This window comes from Vipera ursinii (genome assembly GCF_947247035.1).
Source record: "Vipera ursinii genome assembly, chromosome: 7".
Classification (NCBI taxonomy): domain Eukaryota; kingdom Metazoa; phylum Chordata; class Lepidosauria; order Squamata; family Viperidae; genus Vipera; species Vipera ursinii.
In genome coordinates, this window is record NC_139521.1 from 74,946,988 (window position 1) to 74,968,418 (window position 21,431).

Genomic DNA, 21,431 nt, shown 5'->3' on the forward strand with positions numbered 1-21,431 from the left:
ATGTATATGCATATACAAATAGATAGAGACAGATAGATATACATAGATAGATTATATATATATATTGAGTATTTTTTGATGCACCCTGTCGACCCAAATATGGGGAGAAGAAATCTTTTGCCTGTATCAGCCCAAACTAGGACCATCCACAAGCAGCAGTCGCTACACAGGCTCTTTCTCACTTTGTCAGCTGTATCAAGGAGGGAAGAGATCAGGGGAAGAGATGTGTCTTGAGTATTTTTCGATGCACCCTGTGCATTCTTAGATAGATAGATAGATAGATAGGTAGGTAGGTAGGTAGATAAGTAGATGTAGATAGATAGATAGATAGATAGATAGATAGATAGATAGATAGATAGATAGATATACAGATGTAGATGTAGATAGATAGATAAATAGAGATAGATAGATAGATAGATAGATAGATAGATAGATAGATAGATAGATAGATAGATGATAGACAAACAGAATGGAGATCGATACAGCGCAGAAGATAGAGAGATACAGAGACAGACAGACAGACAATGCAACCTTCCCCACCCACTTCCGAAAGTCAAAGGGGAATCTGGATTTGTTTAACGATCGCACAGTTCACTTAACATCTGCAGTGACTCGCTCAACAGCTGTGGCCAAAACGGTTGCAAAATTGGGCATCCCTCACGACAACAGCAAGGGAAATTCTGTTTCTGACCGCAAGTCAAGGACTGGCTGCAGAAAGTCCATGGAGAAACCAAATCCTCCTTCCACAGGGAAGTGAGGATGGCTAGAGATCTAAACACACACACACACACACACACACACACAGACACCAACCCTTGTGGGCGGATGGGAACTCTTACCCTTGAAGGACCACCAGCAGCCTCATTTTCTTCCGATGATAAGCAGAGGGCCGGGTGCTTCGGCTGTGCTGGGATTCAAGGACACCCGACAGGTATTTCTGGAAGTGCGCGGCGCTGAAGCATTCGGGACTGTCCATGGTTTGGCGATAAACAAGCCACCTGGAGGAAAGGATGAGGGTTTATTTGCTGCACTCTCCCCGGCCTGCTACGTTCCTCAACCCGACCTCTTTAAACGGGAGCATGACAAATACAGACTTGGCTTTGACGGACAAGAATATCTGTAGCTGAGAGTTGGGGGGGGTCCTTGGCGCTGGCTGAGCTTGAGTTTTCCTGCAGACATTTCATGGCCCAACTAGGTGACATCATCAGTGCTAGAAAGGAGTGGGGTTTGTCAAGAGGAGGAGGAGGAGGAGGAGGAGGAGGAGGAGGAGGAGGAGGAGGAGGGAGAAGACGAAGAAGAAGAAGAAGAAGAAGAAGAAGAAGAAGAAGAAGAGGAGGAGGAGGAGGAGGAGGAGGAGGAGGAGGAGGAGGAGGAGGAGGAGGAGGAGGAGGAGGAGGAGGACGATGACGACTATGGGGTCCTTTATGCTATCTGAGCTCGGTGGACTTCTTGCAGACGTTTCATTAACCAACTAGACAACATCATCAGCGCTGATGATGTTAAATTAGTTTGGTAATGAAATATCTGCAAGAAAACCACCAGGCTTAGAGAGCACAAAGGTCTCTACTAAAACACGGTTTATCTGAAATATTTCGGTCAACTGAACAGACTCTCTGTAGATGGGCCTGCAGTGGCTGAGAGACACAATCCCAACATCTCTGGAAAGCGCTTAGCTGGAGAAGTAAACATGCCTAGATTTGCAAGAAGTTAGAGGGCAAGTTGTGCTTCCCGGGAGATTTGTCAGACCACAAGTTAAAGACTGCCGAGGATTTCAGCTGAACCTATTTTTAATCAATCCTCAAGAAAAAAACAACAACAACGGGTTCTACCAACCTTCCGTATTCTTTGTTAAAGTTGACCAAGAACGAGCATAGTTCACTCGACTGGCATCCGGGAAGACCCGTCAAGATGGTAATCACCACCTCAAAAGAGAAAGGAAACTAACGGTTATGAAATTATCACAGCATTTTTTTTGGGGGGGGGGGGGAAACCAGTTCTCGAGATTTTTAGGCTCAGGACTCCCAAGATTCTAAATCTGAGGAAGCTGCTCCCAGCTGCCCCTGTGGAACATCCGTCTCAGGAGACACACCGAGTCAAGATCAGCCATGAGACTGATCAAAAAACGGTGCTGGAACAGTCCGATGAAGACGAGGCCCTAAACCTGCACACCGGTAGAACCGACTGCAGAGCGGAGATGTTTTATGATGCTCCTTGCCAAGCAAGAGAATAAAAATCTACAGCCGGAGTTTAAGAGGCAGCTCTGACTCGTAATGTTCCCTTTGCTGGAAGCAACACCTGATCTCCAGCACCTGTGTGATGTTTCTGCGAATCCTGTTTGCCGAAGAAACCTCTGTACTTCTGACCTCTGGGCTGGCTGACAATCCTGATCCGGCTCTTGGAAACTTGGACTGGTTTTGGGACTATTCTTCTGTGCGTTCCTATTTAAAAGCCGGACATTCTGACAAGCATTGGAAGCTCGGCTTCGCATTCTTGACGTAGGACAGGGCTTTTCAACCAGTGGTACGGGTACCCTCTGTGGTACATTGGCACCTGGCAGGTGGTACGCGACCATCCTAGAAAAGTGGTAGTGGGGGAGGGGAACGAGCTGAACCGGTGGCAGCACCGCACAAGCCTGAGCGAGAGACGGCTGGAGCTGCAGGGCTGTCGGGGCTCAGCGGAAGCGCCAGGATCAGCGCCACGGTCCAGCTGGAGCTCGGCGCTGATCCTGGGACTTCTGATGAGCCCAGAAGAAGCGCCAATCAGCTGGAATGTTGCAGCATCTCCAGGCTCTTGTGATTTACATTCAGATGCTTGGCAACTGATTCATATTTATGACGGTCAGAGTGTCCCAGGGTCACGTGAAGTGACCAAAAACCTGCAGCAACCACCCAGCAGATGGGGAGGGGAATAAAAACCAAACACCCACCCCACCCCCGCTGCCAATCCTCAACAGAAATGCTCACAACCATGAGAACCTCAGACAGGAGGAAGAGCACCGCTGGGTGGGCAGGCAGGTGTCTTGCTCGGCTGTGGATTGGGGGCCCTTTTTTCAGTGCTATTGTAACTTCAAACAGTCACTAAGCGAACTGTTGTAAGTCGAGGACTACCTGTACTTCATCACTTTTTTTCCTTTTCGGGGGGGTGTCATCACGTTTTTGACCCCTTGCTAGGCGACTGGTGGTACTCGGATATTGCCATATCCTAAAAGTGGTACAATGGGCGAAAAGATTGAAAAGCCCTGACGTAGGAGATGACCAGGCTGAGCCTGAGGGAGGAGGGCGTCAAATGCATCATCAGTCTCAAGTCCCTTTGCGCCCACAAGAGAGATAAAACTCTGGCCCTCCTTGAATTCCTTTGACTCTTCTCTTACCGCCAGTTTGCTTCGACCGTTCGTAGTTCAGATTCTTGTAGAGAACTTAAAACCTGCAATGAACCTTCATCGGTTCATTTAAACTGCCTGGGTTTCCCAATTTGGCACTCGACACCTTGGTTACCTCTTGATCCTGAGTTAAGTTGAATTACCGTTGCGACGGTGTCCGAACCAGTAGTTGAAACCAGAAGGACATATAAGACAGAAATGTTGTAAATTGTGACCGTGGACGCCACAATCGGCCATAAACGCAGGCCGGTTGCCAAATGCTCAAAATGCAATCCTGGCTGGGGGGAGTGGGAGTGCAGGGGTCATAATTTCGAATCTGGGTCACTGACGTATCTTTGAGCATTCGCTAAGGGACTGGTCGTAAGTCAAGGACTATCTGTGTAGCCAAGGCAGACGAAGCAAAGGGCAATTTGGAGATGAAAAGTTTTGCATCACTGATAACGACCGCCTTACCTTGTCATTTTGTGCCTCGTTATCCGGAATGGCGTCCGTCTGCTGCAGGAGCACCGGCAGATGCGGCCTCACCACTGGTTCCTGGCTGACGCTACTGATAGTAAAGTGCTGTAGAAAACTTTGAAGGAATAAGTGGAGTCAGACTTCATTGTCCTCCAAGTTCGGTCTACTTGCATTTTTTGGAGATGCGCTGGAGGGAGTCCTCTGAAGACCCACTTTATGTCCAGGCAGACCAGCCAAGATGGAGCTGAACTATCTGAGAAGGCTTCACGTTCTAATGACTTTGCCCAACCGCATCGTTTCTCCACCTTGGCAACCTGAAGGTGGGCAGACTTCAACTCCCAGAATATTCCAGACAGCTGAATTCTGGGAATTGAAGGCCACCCATTTTCAAGTTGTTGAGGTTGAGAGACACTGGTCCAACCCAAAAGTGGAGCACCTAGTCAACCTTGAGTGATACAAGATCACGTGAAGTCTTAATACCACTTTACAAGGCCTTGGTTAAGGCCACACTTGGAATATGGCATCCAGTTTTGATCTCCACGATGTAAAAAGGGATGTCGAGACTCTGGAAAGAGTGCAGAGAAGAGCAACAAATATGATCAAGGGACCGGAGGCTAAAACATACAAAGAACGGTTGCTGGAATTGGGGATGTCCAATTTAATGAAGAGAAGGACGAGGGGGGACAGGATAGCAGTCTTCCAGTATCTCAGGGGCTGCCCCAAAGAAGAGGGAGTCAAGCTCTTCTCCAAAGTGCCCGAAGGCAGGACAAGAAGAAGCAACGGATGGAAACTAACCAAGGAGAGAAACAACCTAGAACTAAGGAGAAATTTTTCTGACAGTGAGAACAATTAACCAATGGAACAACCTGCCACCAGAAGCGGCGAATGCTCCAACCCTGGAAGTTTTTAAGAAGAGACTAGACAGCCATTTGTCTGAAATGGGATAGGGTTTCTGCCTGAGCAGGGGGCTGGAGTAGATGACCTCCAAGGTCCCTTCCAACTGACTCAGGAATTCTGGGAGGTGAGGTCCACGAGTCATAAAAGAGCCGAGGTTGCCTACCCCTGCCCCTTGCCTTTTGAGAAGCGTGGACTTCAACTCCCAGAATTCCCCAGCTGTACTGGCTGGGGAATTCTGGGAGTCGAAAGTCCACACCTCTCGAAAGTTGCCAAGGTTGAGAAACGCCGCCGTAGGCAATGGCAAGGATGCTGGGAATTGCAGCTCAGCCACAGATGATGTACCCGTCGGACAATTTTTTAAAAAAATGACACGGCTGGACCTCAGTGGGAAGAAGCATTGTGGGAAGAAGCCCTCACCTGGCCAGATCTGGGAGGCCGGTAAGCAGTCTTAGTTGGCTCCATCGTTCTCCGGCGGGATGAGATGAGACTTCAAAGAGCTTCTGTATGTTGGAATGTCTAGAAAGAAAAGAGGCTGATAAATTGTCGGGCCCTTAGGAAGCACGTCAACACAAAACTTCTAAAGGCACAAGTAGGTTGTGATGCCTTGAACCAGGGGTGTCCAGTCTTGGCCACTTTAAGACCTGTGGACTTCAGCTCCCGAAATTAAAGTCCACAGGTCTTAAAAGTTGGCTGGCTGGGGAATTCTGGGCATTGAAGTCTGCGAGTCTTAAAAGTTAGCTGCTAGGGAATTCTGGGAATTGAAGTCCACGAGTCTTAAAACTGGCTGGCTGGGGAATTCTGGGAATTGAAGTCCATGAGTCTTAAAAGTTGGCTGGCTGGGGAATTCTGGGAATTGAAGTCCACGAGTCTTAAAAATTAGCTGCTGGGGAATTCTGGGAATTGAAGTCCAAGAGTCTTAAAAGTCGGCTGCTGGGGAATTCTGGGAATTGAAGTCCAGGAGTCCTAAAGTTGGCTGGCTGGGGAATTCTGGGAATTGAAGTCCACGAGTCTTAAAAGTTGGCTGCTGGGGAATTCTGGGAATTGAAGTCTAAAAGTCTTAAAGTCGGCTGCTGGGGAATTCTGGGAATTGAAGTCCAGGAGTCCTAAAGTTGGCTGCTGGGGAATTCTGGGAATTGAAGTCCAGGAGTCTTAAAAGTCGGCTGCTAGGGAATTCTGGCAACTGAAGTCGAGTCTTAAAAGTTGGCTGCTGGGGAATTCTGGGAATTGAAGTCCAGGAGTCTTAAAATGACCAAGGTTGGACACCCCTGGCATAAACACTAATGTTCAACATGGGGTAAAAGTTTACGAGAACATCAAATCTTTACCTCAAATGTTTCCCCACTGACACACACACCCCATTCCCCATTTTCTCTCCAATGCTGCTTGTGGAATACTAGAATTGGAATTAAAAACTTACAGTCTCTCCTGTTCTGCAGACAGGGAATCGTCCTGGACCATTTTTAAGGCTACTCCCGAATTTCCCTGCTGTTGCCAGGCAGAAAAAACCTACAACGACAACGCAAGTCTAACTCACACCATTTCATAAGGCACATTACAACCTAAAAGAGCCTTGGTGGAGCAGTGGGCTAATGCCTCCTTAAGTAACCCCAGCTGCCTGCCATTAGTGCAGGTTCGCATCCCACCAGGCTCAAGGTTGACTCAGCCTTCCATCCTTCCCAGGTAGGTAAAATGAGGACCCAGATTGTTGGGGGCAATTAAGCTGACTTTGTAATAATGCCGCTTGGGGTGTGTGTGAAAGCCCTAATAAGCAGGCATATACATAGAATGAAGGCTATTGCTAAGCTTGTAAGCCGCCCTGAGTCTTCGGAGAAGGGCGGGATATAAATGGAATTAAAATAAATAAATAAAATAAATATACATAGAATGAAGGCTACTGCTAAGCTTGTAAGCCGCCCTGAGTCTTCGGAGAAGGGCGGGATATAAATGGAATTAAAATAAAAAATAAAAATAAATAAATGAAGCTTGAAGAAGGGAAATTGTTCAGGAGGGTGAAACCTGCCCCTCCCCCCACCAGGTTGGCTGCTGATAAAAATGCTGGGTACTGAAATGTAATTAAAAATTCTCTCTATCAGTATCCTTTCATAATTGCGAATTGTGCTTGCTGGTCATTGCTCTGCTAATAAATGCGACAAGAGATCAATTAGCACATTTGAAATTTTTTTAAAAAAAAAAATTGCCGCATTTAATGGATGAGCAATCATTTTTCCTTTCCCTTCTTAGCAAGGGAGGTGGGCAAACTCTGGCTTCATTTGATTCTCTCGCGTCGGACAGGCTAGTCCTCGACTTACGACCAGAAGGGAACCTGTCCACGGTCATAAAGTGGGTCGCACAGATGACCGGCTTGATTGTACTACCTTCTCAGCGGTGGTCGTTCAGCGAATGCCTCGGTCGTAAAGTGACTGTTGCAGTTGTTACGCAACCCCTGCGGCCGTTAAGCAAAGCAATGGTTTGCTCTTTGGCTGGTTTTGGCGGAAACTGGGAGTAAATGCCCATTTTCAGCAAAAATGACGTAAAAATGCAGCCAAGGTGACCGTGGGACACCGCAAACGGCGGTAAACGCAGCACCCAAAATGCCACCCTGTTGTTGTAGGGAAGAAGAGCTGTCAAAAATCCAAAACCAGCTTGTTAAGTACCGCTGGGGAAGCCTGTTGTAACTTTGAATGGCAGCTAAGTGACCGATCGTAAGTTGAGGACTTTTAGGTTTTAACTACGAGTAGTCCTTGACTTACAAGAGTTTGCGTAGTGACTGTTCAAAGTTACAAAAGCATTGCAAAAAGAGACTCATCACCGTTGTTCACACTTATGACCGTTGCAACATCCCCAGGGTCACGTGATCATAATTCAAACGCTTGGCAACTGGTTCATATTCATGACACTTGCCGTGTCCCGGGGTCGTGTGAACCCCTTCTGCAACCTTCCAATGAGCAACATCAATGGGGAAGCCAGATCCACTCAACAACTTAACAACTGCAATGATACACTTAACAACTGCGGAAAGAAAGGCCATAAAATAAGGCAAAATTCACTTAACAACCGTCTCAATTAGCGACATACATTTTGGGCTCAATTGGGGTCTTAAGAGAACCTACCAATCGATCTCCCCGCAAAATTCTTGCCAAGTGGCCGGTCATTAAGTCAAGGGCTATCTTTACTCACTTGTAGGTTTTAACCGTCTTCCTTTAAGATTAAACAACTTTTCTCTTTTCTAAATTCTTGCCCGGTGACCAGCCACAAGCCGAGAACTACCTCGGTCGCTTCTAGGTTTCCTGTTTGACTGAACGATCAATATTCTCCCTAAATTCTTGCTTCTACACCAGTCTCTACCCAACTAAACGCCGGGATGCATAAGAAGCGTGTGATAAAATGCTCCTGCATTAATACTTCGTTAACATTGACAGGAGCCCTGGTGTTGCAGTGGCTAGAATGCAGAATTGCAGGCTAATTCTGCCCACTGTTACGAATTCGATCCTGACCGGCTCATGGTTTGACTCATCCTTCCATCCTTCTGTGGTCGGTAAAATTGCTAAGCACATTGATTTGTGCTTTAAATTGTAAGCCGCCCTGAGTCTTCGGAGAAGGGCGGGATATAAATGGGATTAAAATAAATAAATATAAATAAATAAATAAAATGAGGACCCAGATAGTCGGGGGCAATAGGTTGACCCTGTAAACCACTTGGAGAGGGCTGTAAAGCACCGTGAAGCGGTATATAAGTCTAAGTGCTATTGCTCAGTGCTAAGGAAAGAAGGGAGGGAAGGAGGAAGGAAGGAAAGAAGGAAGGAAGGAGAGAAAGAATTGGGAAGGGAGAGAGGGAGGAAGGAAGGAGGAGAGAGAAAGAATTGGGAAGGGAGGGAGGAAGGAGGGAAGGAAAGAAAGAAAGAAAGAGAGAGAGAGAATTAGGAAGGAAGGAAGGAAGGAAGGAAGGAAGGAAGGAAGGAAGGAAGGAAGGAAGGAAGGAAGGAAGGGAGAATCCTGGTGGTGCAGTGGTTTTAGAATGCAGTATTGCAGGCTGACTCTGCCCACTGCCAGAGGTTCGATCTGGACGGGGCTCAAGGTTGACTTATCCTTCCATCTTTCCGAGGTCGGGAAAATGAGGACCCAGATTGTTGGGGGCAAGAGGCTGACTCCGTGAAACGCTTAGAGAGGGCTGTAAAGCACGGTGAAGCGGTAGTTAAGTCTAAGTACTAGTATTACTGCCCTTCCTCCCTCCCTCCCCTCCCCCCCTGCACAGTGGTTAGAATGCAAAATTGCAGGCTAACTCTGCCGACTGCCAGAGGTTCGATCCTGACCGGCTCAAGGTTGACTCGGCCTTCCATCCTTCCGAGGTCGGTAAAAATGAGGACCCAGCTTGTGGGCGGCAACATGCTCTGTAAACTGCTTCCAGAGGGCTCTGAAGTACTGTGAAGCGGTAGATTAAGTCTAAGGCCGTGGTGGCGAACCTGTGGCACGCGTGCCACAGGTGGCACGCAGAGCCCCAGTCTTAGGCCTTCAGCTGGGTTTTATAAAACCTTTTCGCTTTAGGCTTCCGCCGTCGTGTGCAAAAAAAAAAAAAAAAGAAAAAAGTTCAACCAATTTCAACTTCTCGCGGGGAAAAAAAAAAGATCTTGCAAAGTTGGAACTGATTGATTGAACTTTTTAGTCCCACCCAGTCTGCCGTTACCACCGCAGCCACGCCCACCCCAATGAGCCACGCCCACCCAATGGGCCACGCCCACCCGGCACCCGACAATACGTAAGTGGGCTTTGGGTTGCAGTTTGGGCACCCGGTCTCTAAAAGGTTCGCCATCATTGCTCTAAGGCAGGGGTAGGCAACCTTGGCTCTTTTATGACTCGTGGACTTCAACTCCCAGAATTCCTGAGCCAGCCATGCTGGCTCAGGAATTCTGGGAGTTGAAGTCCACGAGTCATAAAAGAGCCAAGGTTGCCAACCCCTGGTCTAAGGGCTATTGCAGCGGGTGTTAATCTTTTCAGACAGGCAAATTCATTCCACAAAGCCACTTGTCTGCATTGGTGAACATGCCTAATAATGACGGCTTAGCAGATTCCTCCTCCACAAGGCATGCCACGTCTTCTCCGCTCTGCCAGAAGGTCAGGCAAGAACCTGGAGATTGTCTCTTCGCCGCGAAAGCAAAGGACAGAGATTTGCGCCTAAGCCAAACCCGGACAGAGCGCGGTGGATGTTACCTGGGAGTAGAAAGCTTTGTAAAGGCTTGATTTGGGGAAGAGCGCAATCATCAGGACGTTGCTTGGGGCGTGCAGCTGGACTGGCAAATGAGGAAGCAGAGAAGGCTTGTATTTTATAAAAAGCGCGGCAACCACGCTGGTGGAATCCTAGAAGAAGACAAGGGGGGGAAAATGACAGACGTTTTGATACGACAAAGGACACGGAATTAAGCCAGGAGGAAGTTGGTACTCTCTATCCTCTTTCTGATGCTCTCTGTCTTCAGCGTCCCGGCGACAAACCTCCAAGACGCATTAAGTCGATGTTCCGTTACTCTGAAGCCAGAAAAGCAGCACTTTTAACACGCTGGTTGCAAAGCCCACAGTGCGAGTCAAGATTGAAAACAGCCAAGAAAGGTAGAGGAACAACACTGTGCCTTCACTAAGTGTCTTCCAGGTGTACCAGGACTATAAAATCTGAGCATTTCCAGCCAACGTGGGACTTGTAGCATCAGCATATTTGGAAAATAACAGCGGGGCAAAAAGTCAAGACGAAAATTCTGGCTTGCTCAACCAAGGCTGTGTTTTCTGAGCCACTGTGGAGAACGTTTGGAGAAAAGCAACTCAACGTTACTCCACGTTAGTGTTTGTTTGTTTTTTTAAAAAAAAAAACAGGCAACTTTAAGATGTCTGGACTTCAACGTCCCAATTCCCCAGCCAGCATTCAGACTCTAGAAAGAGTGCAGAGAAGAGCAACAAAGATGATCAGCGGACCGGAAGCTAAAACATATAAGGAAAGGTTGCTGGAATTGGGTAGGTCTAGTTCAGGGGTAGGCAACCTTGGCTCTTTTATGACTCGTGGACTTCAACTCCCAGAATTCCTGAGCCAGCATACCTGGCTCAGCTTGGAAACCTCTCCCTTTCCCCTCAGCGTGGCTGGCTCAGGAATTCTGGGAGTTGAAGTCCACGAGTCATCAAAGAGCCAAGGTTGCCTACCCCTGGCCTCGGCCTAGGCCGCTTTATGACTCGTGGACTTCAACTCCCAGAATTCTTGAGCTAGCCACGCTGAGGGGAAAGGGAGAGGTTTCCAAGCTGAGCCATGCTGGCTCAGGAATTCTGGGAGTTGAAGTCCACGAGTCATCAAAGAGCCAAGGTTGCCTACCCCTGGCCTAGGCCGCTTTATGACTTGTGGACTTCAACTCCCACAATTCTTGAGCCAGCCATGCTGAGGGGAAAGGGAGAGGTTTCCAAGCTAAGCCATGCTGGCTCAGGAATTCTGGGAGTTGAAGTCCACGAGTCATCAAAGAGCCAAGGTGGTCTACCCCTGGCCTTGGCCACTTTATGACACGTTGACTTCAACTCCCAGAATTCCTGAGCCAGCCATGGCTCAGCTTGGAAACCTCTCCCTTTCCCCTCAGCGTGGCTGGCTCAGGAATTCTGGGAGTTGAAGTCCATGAGTCATAAAAGATATGATCGAGGGGCCTTGGACCCATGCAAGAGCTCAGCTGGAATCTGAAGTATTCAAGAGCCTGGGTCGTGGTCCTCGTCGTGGTAAACTAGGTTGGCTGAAGCCAGGCACGTCTTTCCCTAGACCAGGGGTAGGCAACCTCGGCTCTTTTATGACTCATGGACTACAACTCCCAGAATTCCTGAGTCAGCTATGCTGACTCAGGAATTCTGGGAGTTGAAGTCCATGAGTCATAAAAGAGCCGAGGTTGCCTACCCCTGCCCTAGACCTTTCCTCTCAATGTGAAAAGCAAACAAACAAACAACAGAGGCCCTGAAGGGAGAAACACACCCTTGTGTACTTGTTTCCATAGCAACCAAACCGCTTATCTTTTTCCCTTTCTTTTATCACAGATGTCCCTTAAACCCCTGGACCCGATTCTTGCCTTCTTTTGTGTTATTCTTAGCTCTACGGCCTCACCCCTGGCCGGCCTTGGGGGGCGGGGGTGGGTGGGTGGGGGAAAGAAACAATGCGAATTATTCCCTTTCAAGGATTTATTTTTTTTATTTTATTTTATTTTTGCTTTGGACAAAGGAAAAAAAACAACTGATCCAAACCCGGCTATGTTTTCAGGAGTGACGAGAGGGTCCCATAAATAGCCGTACAACACCCCCCCCCCAAAAAAAATAAAAAAAATAAAAAAAATGAAGGTCTTGAAACCGAACAATAGCGGGAAAAGGAGGTCGAGAAGACCCCAGCCGGTTTGCAAGGCTTACAAAAAGGGGAGTGGAGCAGGAGAAGAAATGAAAGAAGAAATGACATTTTTGCAATTTAATCAGAGCGAACAGCCCCTCGTGGAGAATAAATCCCCCCAGGGCGAAGAGGGGATGTGTGTGTGTGTGTGTGTGTGTGTGTGTCTCCCCACTTGACTCTTTGCAGCCCAGCTGAGACCTGCCCTTCAGGCACACGCACACATACACATACACACACACACACACACACAGTGCAGCATTGTTGGGTTGTGGGGCTAAGGAGGGGTGGGGAGCAGGCTGGGATGAATGGGTCATAAGGCATTTTGGAGGATAGAAGAGGAGAGACAGGGAAGGACCGCCAGGGTCAGCTAGGCTGCTGGGTTGCAAATGTGGCAACTTTTAAGAGGGGTGGACTTCAATTCCCAGAATCCCCCAGTCAGCTACACCCAAGCACACACACATTGGGGTGTGTGCGTGTGTGTGTCTCACACAGTTTCTCTCACACGCACACCTCTCACGCACGTGTCTCTCACACAAACACACATCTTGTCTCTTACATACACACCTATCTCTCTCACACATACACGTCTCATGCAAACATCTCACACAAACGCTGTCACACAATCTCACACAAGCAAATATAAACAACTCTCAGTCTTTCTCACACAAACACACAGATGTCTCTCTCTCACACAAACACCCCTCTTTCTCTCACACACACAAACACACTCTCTCTGACACAAACTCACACCTCTCACACACACACATTTCTCACAAACACACAAACACCTCTCTCCCACACACAAACATCTGTCTCTCTCTCTCTCTCTCTCTCACACACACACACACACAGAGAGAGAGAAATCTCTTTCTCGCTTACACACACACACACACACACAAAATACACACATAGATATGCTGACTGGGGGATTCTGGGAATTGAAGTCCACATGTCTTAAAGATGCCAACTTTTAAAACCAGTTCAGTTCTACCTGAAATGCCACATAAGTCTTAACCAGGGCTAGGCAACCTTGGCTCTTTTATGACTAGAAGACTTCAACTCCCAGAATTCCTGAGCCAGCATACCTGGCTCAGCTTGGAAACTTCTCCCTTTCCCCTCAGCGTGGCTGGCTCAGGAATTCTGGGAGTTGAAGTCTATTGCCCTAATTCAGGGATAGGCAACCCTGGCTCTTTTATGACTCGTGGACTTCAACTCCCAGAATTCCTGAGCCAGCATGGCTCAGCTTGGAAACCTCTCCCTTTCCCCTCAGCGTGGCTGGCTCAGGAATTCTGGGAGTTGAAGTCCACAAGTCATGAAGGGGCCTAGGCCAGGGGTAGGCAACCTTGGCTCTTTTATGATTCTTGGACTTCAACTCCCAGAATTCCTGAGCCAGCATGGGGGAACTATGGCCCCTTCATGACTCGTGGACTTCAACTCCCAGAATTCCTGAGCTAGCCTGGCTCAGCTTGGAAACCTCTCCCTTTCTCCTCAGCATGGCTGGCTCAGGAATTCTGGGAGTTGAAGTCCACAAGTCATGAAGGGGCCTAGGCCAGGGGTAGGCAACCTTGGCTCTTTTATGATTCTTGGACTTCAACTCCCAGAATTCCTGAGCCAGCATGGGGGAACTATGGCCCCTTCATGACTCGTGGACTTCAACTCCCAGAATTCCTGAGCTAGCCTGGCTCAGCTTGGAAACCTCTCCCTTTCTCCTCAGCATGGCTGGCTCAGGAATTCTGGGAGTTGAAGTCCACGAGTCATAAAAGAGCCAAGGTTGCCTACCTCCTGGTCTTAACAAATAGATAAATTGCCCCAGTTCCCGTCTGGGCCTCGTACTTTAACCATGGTTAAGTCCTTCTCCCGAAGCTACTTTCATCATAGCTAAAGCTTTGATCCTAAATTCTGGATGGGGCTCTAGAATGAGGAGGTTGCTTCGGTTCCCCCTCTAGAAAATCGGATGGGATCAGGAGGGAATTTTGTGGATCTGGTTCCTAATTTTCAGGGAGAAGCCACAGATCTGAGGCTTCGGGGGACTATTTATAAGGCGCTATTTCAAGTGTCCGCACGCGTCACGGGAGAAAAGCAGATAGAATGCAGCGTAATGTAATATAATGAGGATTTATAGCTGGAGGGGCTCAACGCGGCCCTGAAGATTTTCCAAACGGGCTGAGAAGACGGCGAGAGGAAGCCCTTTTGCTTTTATGGAATATTTAGATTAGATCAGGTTATTTTTTTCATCTGTAATCTGTATTACTTTATAAGTAAGTCAGGGTGGTGAAGCTACCAACACGCTTTCCTCCTCCTACATTCCCCATAACAACAACCCTGTGAGGTGGGATGGGCTGAGAGAGAGAGAGAGATTGGCCCAAAGTCACCCAGCCGGCTTTCATGCCTAAGGCGAGACTAGAACTCGCCATCTCCTGGTTATTGACCCAAAGCCTCCCAGTCAGTTTTCATGCCTAAGGGGACTAGAATTCACCACCTCCTGGTGACTGGCCCAAAGTCGCCCAGCCAGCTTTCATGCCTAAGGCAGGACTAGAACTCTCCATCTCCTGGTGACTGGCCCAAAGTCACTCAGTTGATATTCAAGGTTTAGGCAGGACTACATTTCACAGTCTCCTGGTAATTGGCCCCAAACCACCCGACTAGCTTGCAGGTCTAGAGCAGGACTAGAACTCACGGTCTCCTAGTTTCTGGCCTAATGCTTTTTTCAGTGAACTAACCTGGCTGTCTTGCTATCTTGCTAGAAGTCCCAGTCTCCTGGTTCCTGATCTGGTGCTCTAACCCCTAGACCACACTGTCCCTCACGTCCTACTTTGTACGAGCCAGGCTGGCAGGCGCTTACCCCATCGTAGAACTGAATGGACGCCATGTGTGCCTTGGAGATCGTAATGCTCCCGTGGTGGGGGTGGCAAAACAAAAGACCCTCGGAAAAGAAATGAAGCTTTCCTGCAAAGAAAAATAAACCAGGTTATGAGATCTTGGATTTAAACTGATTTATATCACCAATTACCAAGATGATACCGAGACCACAGATATTAAAAACTGTCAAAAGGCTACTTCAGACGCAGCCTGTAATTCCCATCTGCAATTGTAAGCCTCCCTGAGTCTTCGGAGAAGGGCGGGATATAAATGTAATAAAAATAAATAAATAAATAAAAATTAAAACTCTGTGTAACGTAAAAGTAGGCCTCGACTTACGTATCACAACTGAGCCCCAATATTTCTGTTGCTAAGTGGGATGGTTGTTAAGCGGGTTTCGCCCCGTTTTACGACCTTTGACACAGCAGTTAAGTGAATCATTCAAGTCGTTAAGTGAGTAACACGGTTCTTAAGTTCATCTGGCTTCCCCATTGACTTTGCGCGTCAGAAGGTCGCAAATGGGGATCGCGTGACCCTGGCGGGACGCTGCGACCATCATAAACGCGAGTCAGTTACCAAGTGTCTGAATTTTGCGGATGCTATAACGGTCATAAGTGTGGGAAATGGTTACAAGCCACTTTTTTTTAGCCTGTAGTACTTCAAACGGTCACCAAACAAAATGTTGTAAGCCAAGAACTACCTGTATATTCCAGGCATAATTGCGCGGGTAGATTTTATCTCACTAAATTCAAACGTTCATTGAGGCTGTGAAATAAAGAAACTTTACAAAATAGAACAACAGAGCTGGAAGGGACCCTGGAGGTCATCTAGTCCAACCCCCTGCTCAAGCAAGAGACCTGATACCATTCCGGACAAATGGCAGTCCAGTCCGGTCTCTTCTTGATTGATCTTCTTTATTTTATTTATTATTCGCCCGGAGTTTCTCAAAGGTGAGATGCCAATTGAATTAAGTAGATCAATAAAAATGAAATAACTGGCATTACCAGAGAGGCGATCTCAAGTCTAGGCAGATGATGATGATGATGATGATGATTTATTGGATTTATATATCACCCTTCTCCCGAAGGACTCGGGGCAGTGTACAGGCAATTAAAACACAATATACAATATACACTATACAAAGTTAAAAATAAATTAAATTAAATTAGCCCTAATAAGTAAAACACATAACAATGGAGATACGTCACGCTGACAACAAGGGTGGGTACTATCAAGACCAGGGCTTTTCAACCAGTGGTCCGGGTACCACCTGTGGTACATTGGCGCCTGGCAGGTGGTACGTGGCCATCCTAGGAAAGTGGCAGCCGGGGAGGGGAACGAGCTGAACCGGTGGCAGCACCGCACAAGCCTGAGCGAGAGACGGCTGGAGCTGCAGGGCTGTCGGGGCTCAGCGGAAGCGCCAGGATCAGCGCCAGGATCCAGCTGGAGCTCGGAGCTGATCCTGGCGCTTCTGAGCCCAGAAGAAGCGCCGATCAGCTGGAATGTTGCAGCATCTCCAGGGCCTTGTGATTTACAGTCAGATGTTTGGCAACCGATTCATATTTATGACGGTCACAGTGTCCCAGGGTCATGTGAAGGGACCAAAACCTGCTGCAACCACCCAGCAGACCGGGGGGGAGGAATAAAAACCAAACACCCACCCCACCCCACCCCCGCTGCCAATCCTCAACAGAAATGCTCATAACCATGACAACCTCGGACAGGAGGAAGAGCGCCGCCGGGCAGGCAGGTGTCTTGCTCGGCTGTGGCTTGGGGGACACTTTTTTCAGTGTCATTGTAACTTCAAACAGTCACTAAGCGAACTGTTGTAAGTCGAGGACTACCTGTACTTCATCACTTTTTTCCTTTTTTTTTTTTTGGTCATCAAGTTTTTGACCCCTTGCTAGGCGACTGGTGGTACTCGGATCTTGCCATATCCTAAAAGTGGTACAATCGGTGAAAAGCCCTGATCAAGACTACAGTTTTCCAGCTGCAATATCTGTCTTAGACAAGTGGATCCCCCAAGGAAAAATGGTTCCCTTTGAACTGTGGCGCTGTGGAAATTTTTGACTACTTACCTTCCTCCGGTCTACAGAGACAATTACTAGCAGCAATATAGGCTCCATCGCCTCCAGTCAGGAGGGTCCCCAGGAAACTGTCTTCTTTCTTTTTAAAAGAAAAAAAAGAACAGAAAAACAGTTTTTGAAGGATATTTCCATGTGGAAGTTATCGGCTTTACCACGAAAGGCCAACACCCCCGATGCTACAGGGCAGGGGTGTTAGGCATATGGTGTTAGCCTACAATGTTGGGTTGAAAATATATTAACCATAATGCTATGTCTTTAAGAAGTTAATTGGCCAATAGGTGTGTAAGTGTTCTCATGGCCATAAGAGGAAGCTAGGAACGTAGCTTCTCTCTCTCTCTCTGAATTCACTGATCTCTACTGTTACTGTTTTTGCTCTGCTGTTGGTTTACTACTGTTGTAACCTGAACTGTGTATTGACCTCTGGACCGGTAAGAAGACTTTGTAGTTTGGATTACTCTTTGGACGGTTGCTATTGTTTATGACCTGGACTGTTTATTTTTGACTGTACATTTTTGTTTTTACACCACCTCAAAAGTAAACTACTTTTTGCTTTTACAACTCAGTGTATTCTTGTGTGACTCTTGCTGCTCTCAGTACCCTTCCTTGTCTGTGCAACTCTTGTGGTAGCACAAGGAGATCTCTGCACAACAAATTCCTTAACAAGGGGTCTTCAAACTGCCTCCTGCCTCATCGTAGGACGTTGGCCAATGGCGACGCTGTCCGTGGTGCTGACCTCCCCCTGTACCAAGAGGCAGAAACGCAGGCAGTCCTCAACGTTATGACTGCAATTGGAGCCTGGGATGAAAAGTCATCAATCGTGCCGGCGGTTAAGCGGATCGCCACGGCGGTGGGGTTAATTTTACCACGTTTACCAGGTCCCGAAGCGAATCCATGGTCGTGGAAGAAGAGAACGTGGCGGTTCGACAAGGGAACCCGTAGCCAGCCACGGGTGATTTTTTATTTTTATTTTTTGGTCGGAAATGGGAAGCAGATACCAGTTTGCAGCGAAGCCATTGTAAGTTGGGCTCCCGTGAGAGTAAGAGGCTGCAAATGGCCGCAAACGTAGGTTGGGGGTGGGGGGCAAGCACCCAAAATGCGATCGTGTGGCAGTGTGTGTGTGTGTGTGTGTGTGAGGGAAAGGCTGGTTGTCGAAACTTTGAATCTAGGTCGTAAGTATGGTTTTCTGGATCTGTCGTAATTTCAAATGGCCACTAAGCAATCAGTTGTTAAGTCAAAGACTGTCTGGAATACCATTTTTCTCAAGCTGAGCAACTTTGAAGACGGTGGACATCAACTCCCAGAATCCTCCAGCCAGCCATGCTGGCTGGAGGATTCTGGGAGTTGAAGTCCCCCGTCTTCAAAGTTGCCAAGCTTGAGAAACACCAAACTTAAAGAGATGAGCAAAACTAGCCAACTCACAATATTTCACGCTGGCTGGTGGGGGTAGTTAGCAACCCTCCATCTTGCCATGCCCAAACTAGAAGAAGGGAAACACCAAGTTTTGAGACGAACCTTCAGGATTTGCTGCGCCCGTTCGGATAGCTTCACTTCGTTCTCTTCAACCTAGAGGCAAAACCAACAACAGCTTCAACTCTGGTTTAGGGACGAACATCCTGCATTCAATTTTGGTGTTCTGTTTCCCATTCTCTGCAACCTTGCAACTGAACCCCCCCCCCCTTGCAATGCCGTTTAGAAGAAAGTGACCAAGACTACGATGGCCCAAAAAACTTAAGCAAAAATATAATACAATAAATATCATAAATATCACATCATATAACATATATCATAACAATATAACAGCATATAATAGCATATAACAGCATATATTGTATATATGATATATGATTGATACGATACAATATATACTATACTGTACTGTGTTGTACTATACTATAATATACGCTATACTATACTATACTATACTATAATAGAATTATAATAAATATGATAAATATAATAAATATATCATATATATAGCATACAGTATATAACAATATAACAGCATATAACAGCATATATTGTATATATATGATAGATATGATACGATACGATACAATATATACTATACTGTACTGTACTGTACTATAATATACACTATACTATAATAGAATTATAATATGATAAATATAATAAATATATCAAATATATCATATATATAACATATATAATATGACATAACAGCATATAATAGCATATAACAGCATATATCATATACATATGATATATAATTGATACGATACAATGCAATATATACTAATACAATACAATACAATACAATACAATACAATACAATACAATACAATACAATACAATACAATACAATACAATACAATACAATACAATACTATACAATAATATCGTGCTTATGCCTGGAGCCTCAGCCAAGATGGGTTTGCTTCATGGTTATGATGAATGTCTGAAGGTTAGGGTTGTTGTCTTATATTTTCCTGGTTGCTATAGCTTTTACGGGTTTTTTTTTTGCATGTGTTTTAAAATTGTTTTTAAGACTGTTAGCTGCTCAGAGTCATGTAACTGAAACAGGCAACCATTTTAAATCTACTAAATAAATTATAATCCCAAGTGTTAAGGCATGGACTGGCCTTATTGCCTGGCCTGCCAAGAGCTTGATTTTTTTTTAAATAAAAAAACAACCCCCTGGAATACTGGTATTTTAATATAAATGTGAGACACGTTTCCTCAGCCGTGAAAACCGTAAAAGGGTTTCTACACCTCATAAAATGATCTATGGGTAAACCTACAAAGATGGCTAATCTTTTCCCCCCGATATTATGGGAGAGATATAATGTTTTTGCCAATCAGTATAAATACAAAGTGAGCCGGTTTGGGGTAGCAGTTAAAGGCACCAGGCTAGAAACTGGGTGATGGTGAGTTCTAGTTCCACCTTAGGCACGAAAGGCAGGCGGATAACTTGGGCCAATCATCTGGAGACGGTGAGTTCTAGTCCCGCCTTAGTCATGAAAGCCAGCTGGGTGACTTTGGGCCAGTCACCTGGAGACAGTGAGTTCTAGTTCCACCTTAGGAATGAAAGGCAGGCAGATAAACTTGGGCCAATCACCTGGAGAGGGTGAGTTCTAGTTCCACCTTAGGCATGAAAGCCGGCTGGGTGACTTTGGGCCAATGTGCAGGAGACGGAGAGTTCTAGTCCCACCTTGGGTATGAAAGCCAGCTGGGTGACTTTTGGGCCAATCACCTGGAGACGGTGAGTTCTAGTCCCGCCTTATGCATGAAAGCCCTAGGCTGGCTGAGCTCAGCCGTAAGAAGGAGACAACGGCCGACCGCTTATGAAATCCCACCAAGAAAACTGCAGGCACCGCTCCGGGCAGTTGCCGGGAATCAAGGCTGACTCAAGAGGCATCGAAATCAGTAAATAAAACGCAACACCAAATACGGGGCGATGGGTGTTTTTCTTTGCACCCAGCGCGCTTCTCAACCCGAAAGGCCCTGATTTGGGGATAAGGGCGCCGTGTTTTGCACAGCCCAGACTCTCCACCTCAGCTGCCCGCAGCCACCTCAGCACTTCCTTGTGGCGCTTGGCTCTTAACTGACCCGCCCTGCCTGGTAAAAGAAAAATGAAAGGCATACACACTCCCCAGACAGACAGAGAGAGAGAGAGAGAGAGAGAGAATTCACCCTTTTGTGTTTTCACCACCTGCAAAACCGTCACAAAAGAACAAATTTTCCCTCCTTGCTTTGGACCGGCTGGGGAAAACAACTCCTTAAATCTGTTTTTCTACATTCATTTTGCAAAAGGAAGGGAGGTTGGGGGTGGGGGTGGGCGGGGGGGGAGAGAGGAAAACCTCCGAGGCTTTAGCAGGAGTCAAGGTCCGCTTACCAGCCAGGATGCCGATCTGGGGATCACCGCAGTCAGGATGAGGTAGCTGGTCTCTGGGCTCAGGCTGCCATCTGCAAGAGAACGGAGAGGGTGTCAGAATCCATTTATATCACATTCATAAATGTGTGTTTAAAACATTATCCCCTCCCCCTCCTGGATCCTGCCATCTCCCGAGGAAGGAGGAGCGGATGTGGATTCATCCTGCCTTAAGTTATTTCAAAGACCAAGGGAATCTTTTGAACTGGGGGAACAAAAGGGAGGGTTAGGAAAGGAGGCATCTGGCCTGTGTCTCTATTGAATCTGAAAAGGAAGAAGGCAATAACCATAAAGATCCGAAGATCCCTTTTTCCCACGAAAGGGATGACACGAAGTAAATGATGGGGGGGCTGACCAAATGGGGTTGAGGGAAGGGGGGGGGTTGAACCGGGAACTCTTTATAAAGTTTCAATCTGTAAAACAATACCAGGTCCTGTCTTGTATTTCCACAACCAAACATGTCCTAGTAAAAATTCCTTTGGG

General features: G+C 47.0%; 1 protein-coding gene across 1 annotated transcript in view; it reads right to left on the reverse strand.

The window, feature by feature from the left end:
- The window catches only part of DNAAF9 (dynein axonemal assembly factor 9), a gene marked incomplete at its 5' end in the record, with an annotated part of 51,925 nt that overhangs the window by 29,259 nt on the left and 1,235 nt on the right, over positions 1–21,431 (reverse strand). Inside the window, 10 exons of the mRNA XM_083367076.1 lie at positions 840–998; positions 1,834–1,922; positions 3,833–3,950; positions 5,150–5,248; positions 6,150–6,238; positions 9,938–10,084; positions 14,956–15,059; positions 17,051–17,138; positions 18,572–18,622; positions 20,913–20,983. Coding sequence (XP_083223202.1) covers positions 840–998; positions 1,834–1,922; positions 3,833–3,950; positions 5,150–5,248; positions 6,150–6,238; positions 9,938–10,084; positions 14,956–15,059; positions 17,051–17,138; positions 18,572–18,622; positions 20,913–20,983 — 1,015 coding nt within the window. The remainder of the gene's footprint in view (positions 1–839; positions 999–1,833; positions 1,923–3,832; positions 3,951–5,149; positions 5,249–6,149; positions 6,239–9,937; positions 10,085–14,955; positions 15,060–17,050; positions 17,139–18,571; positions 18,623–20,912; positions 20,984–21,431) is intronic.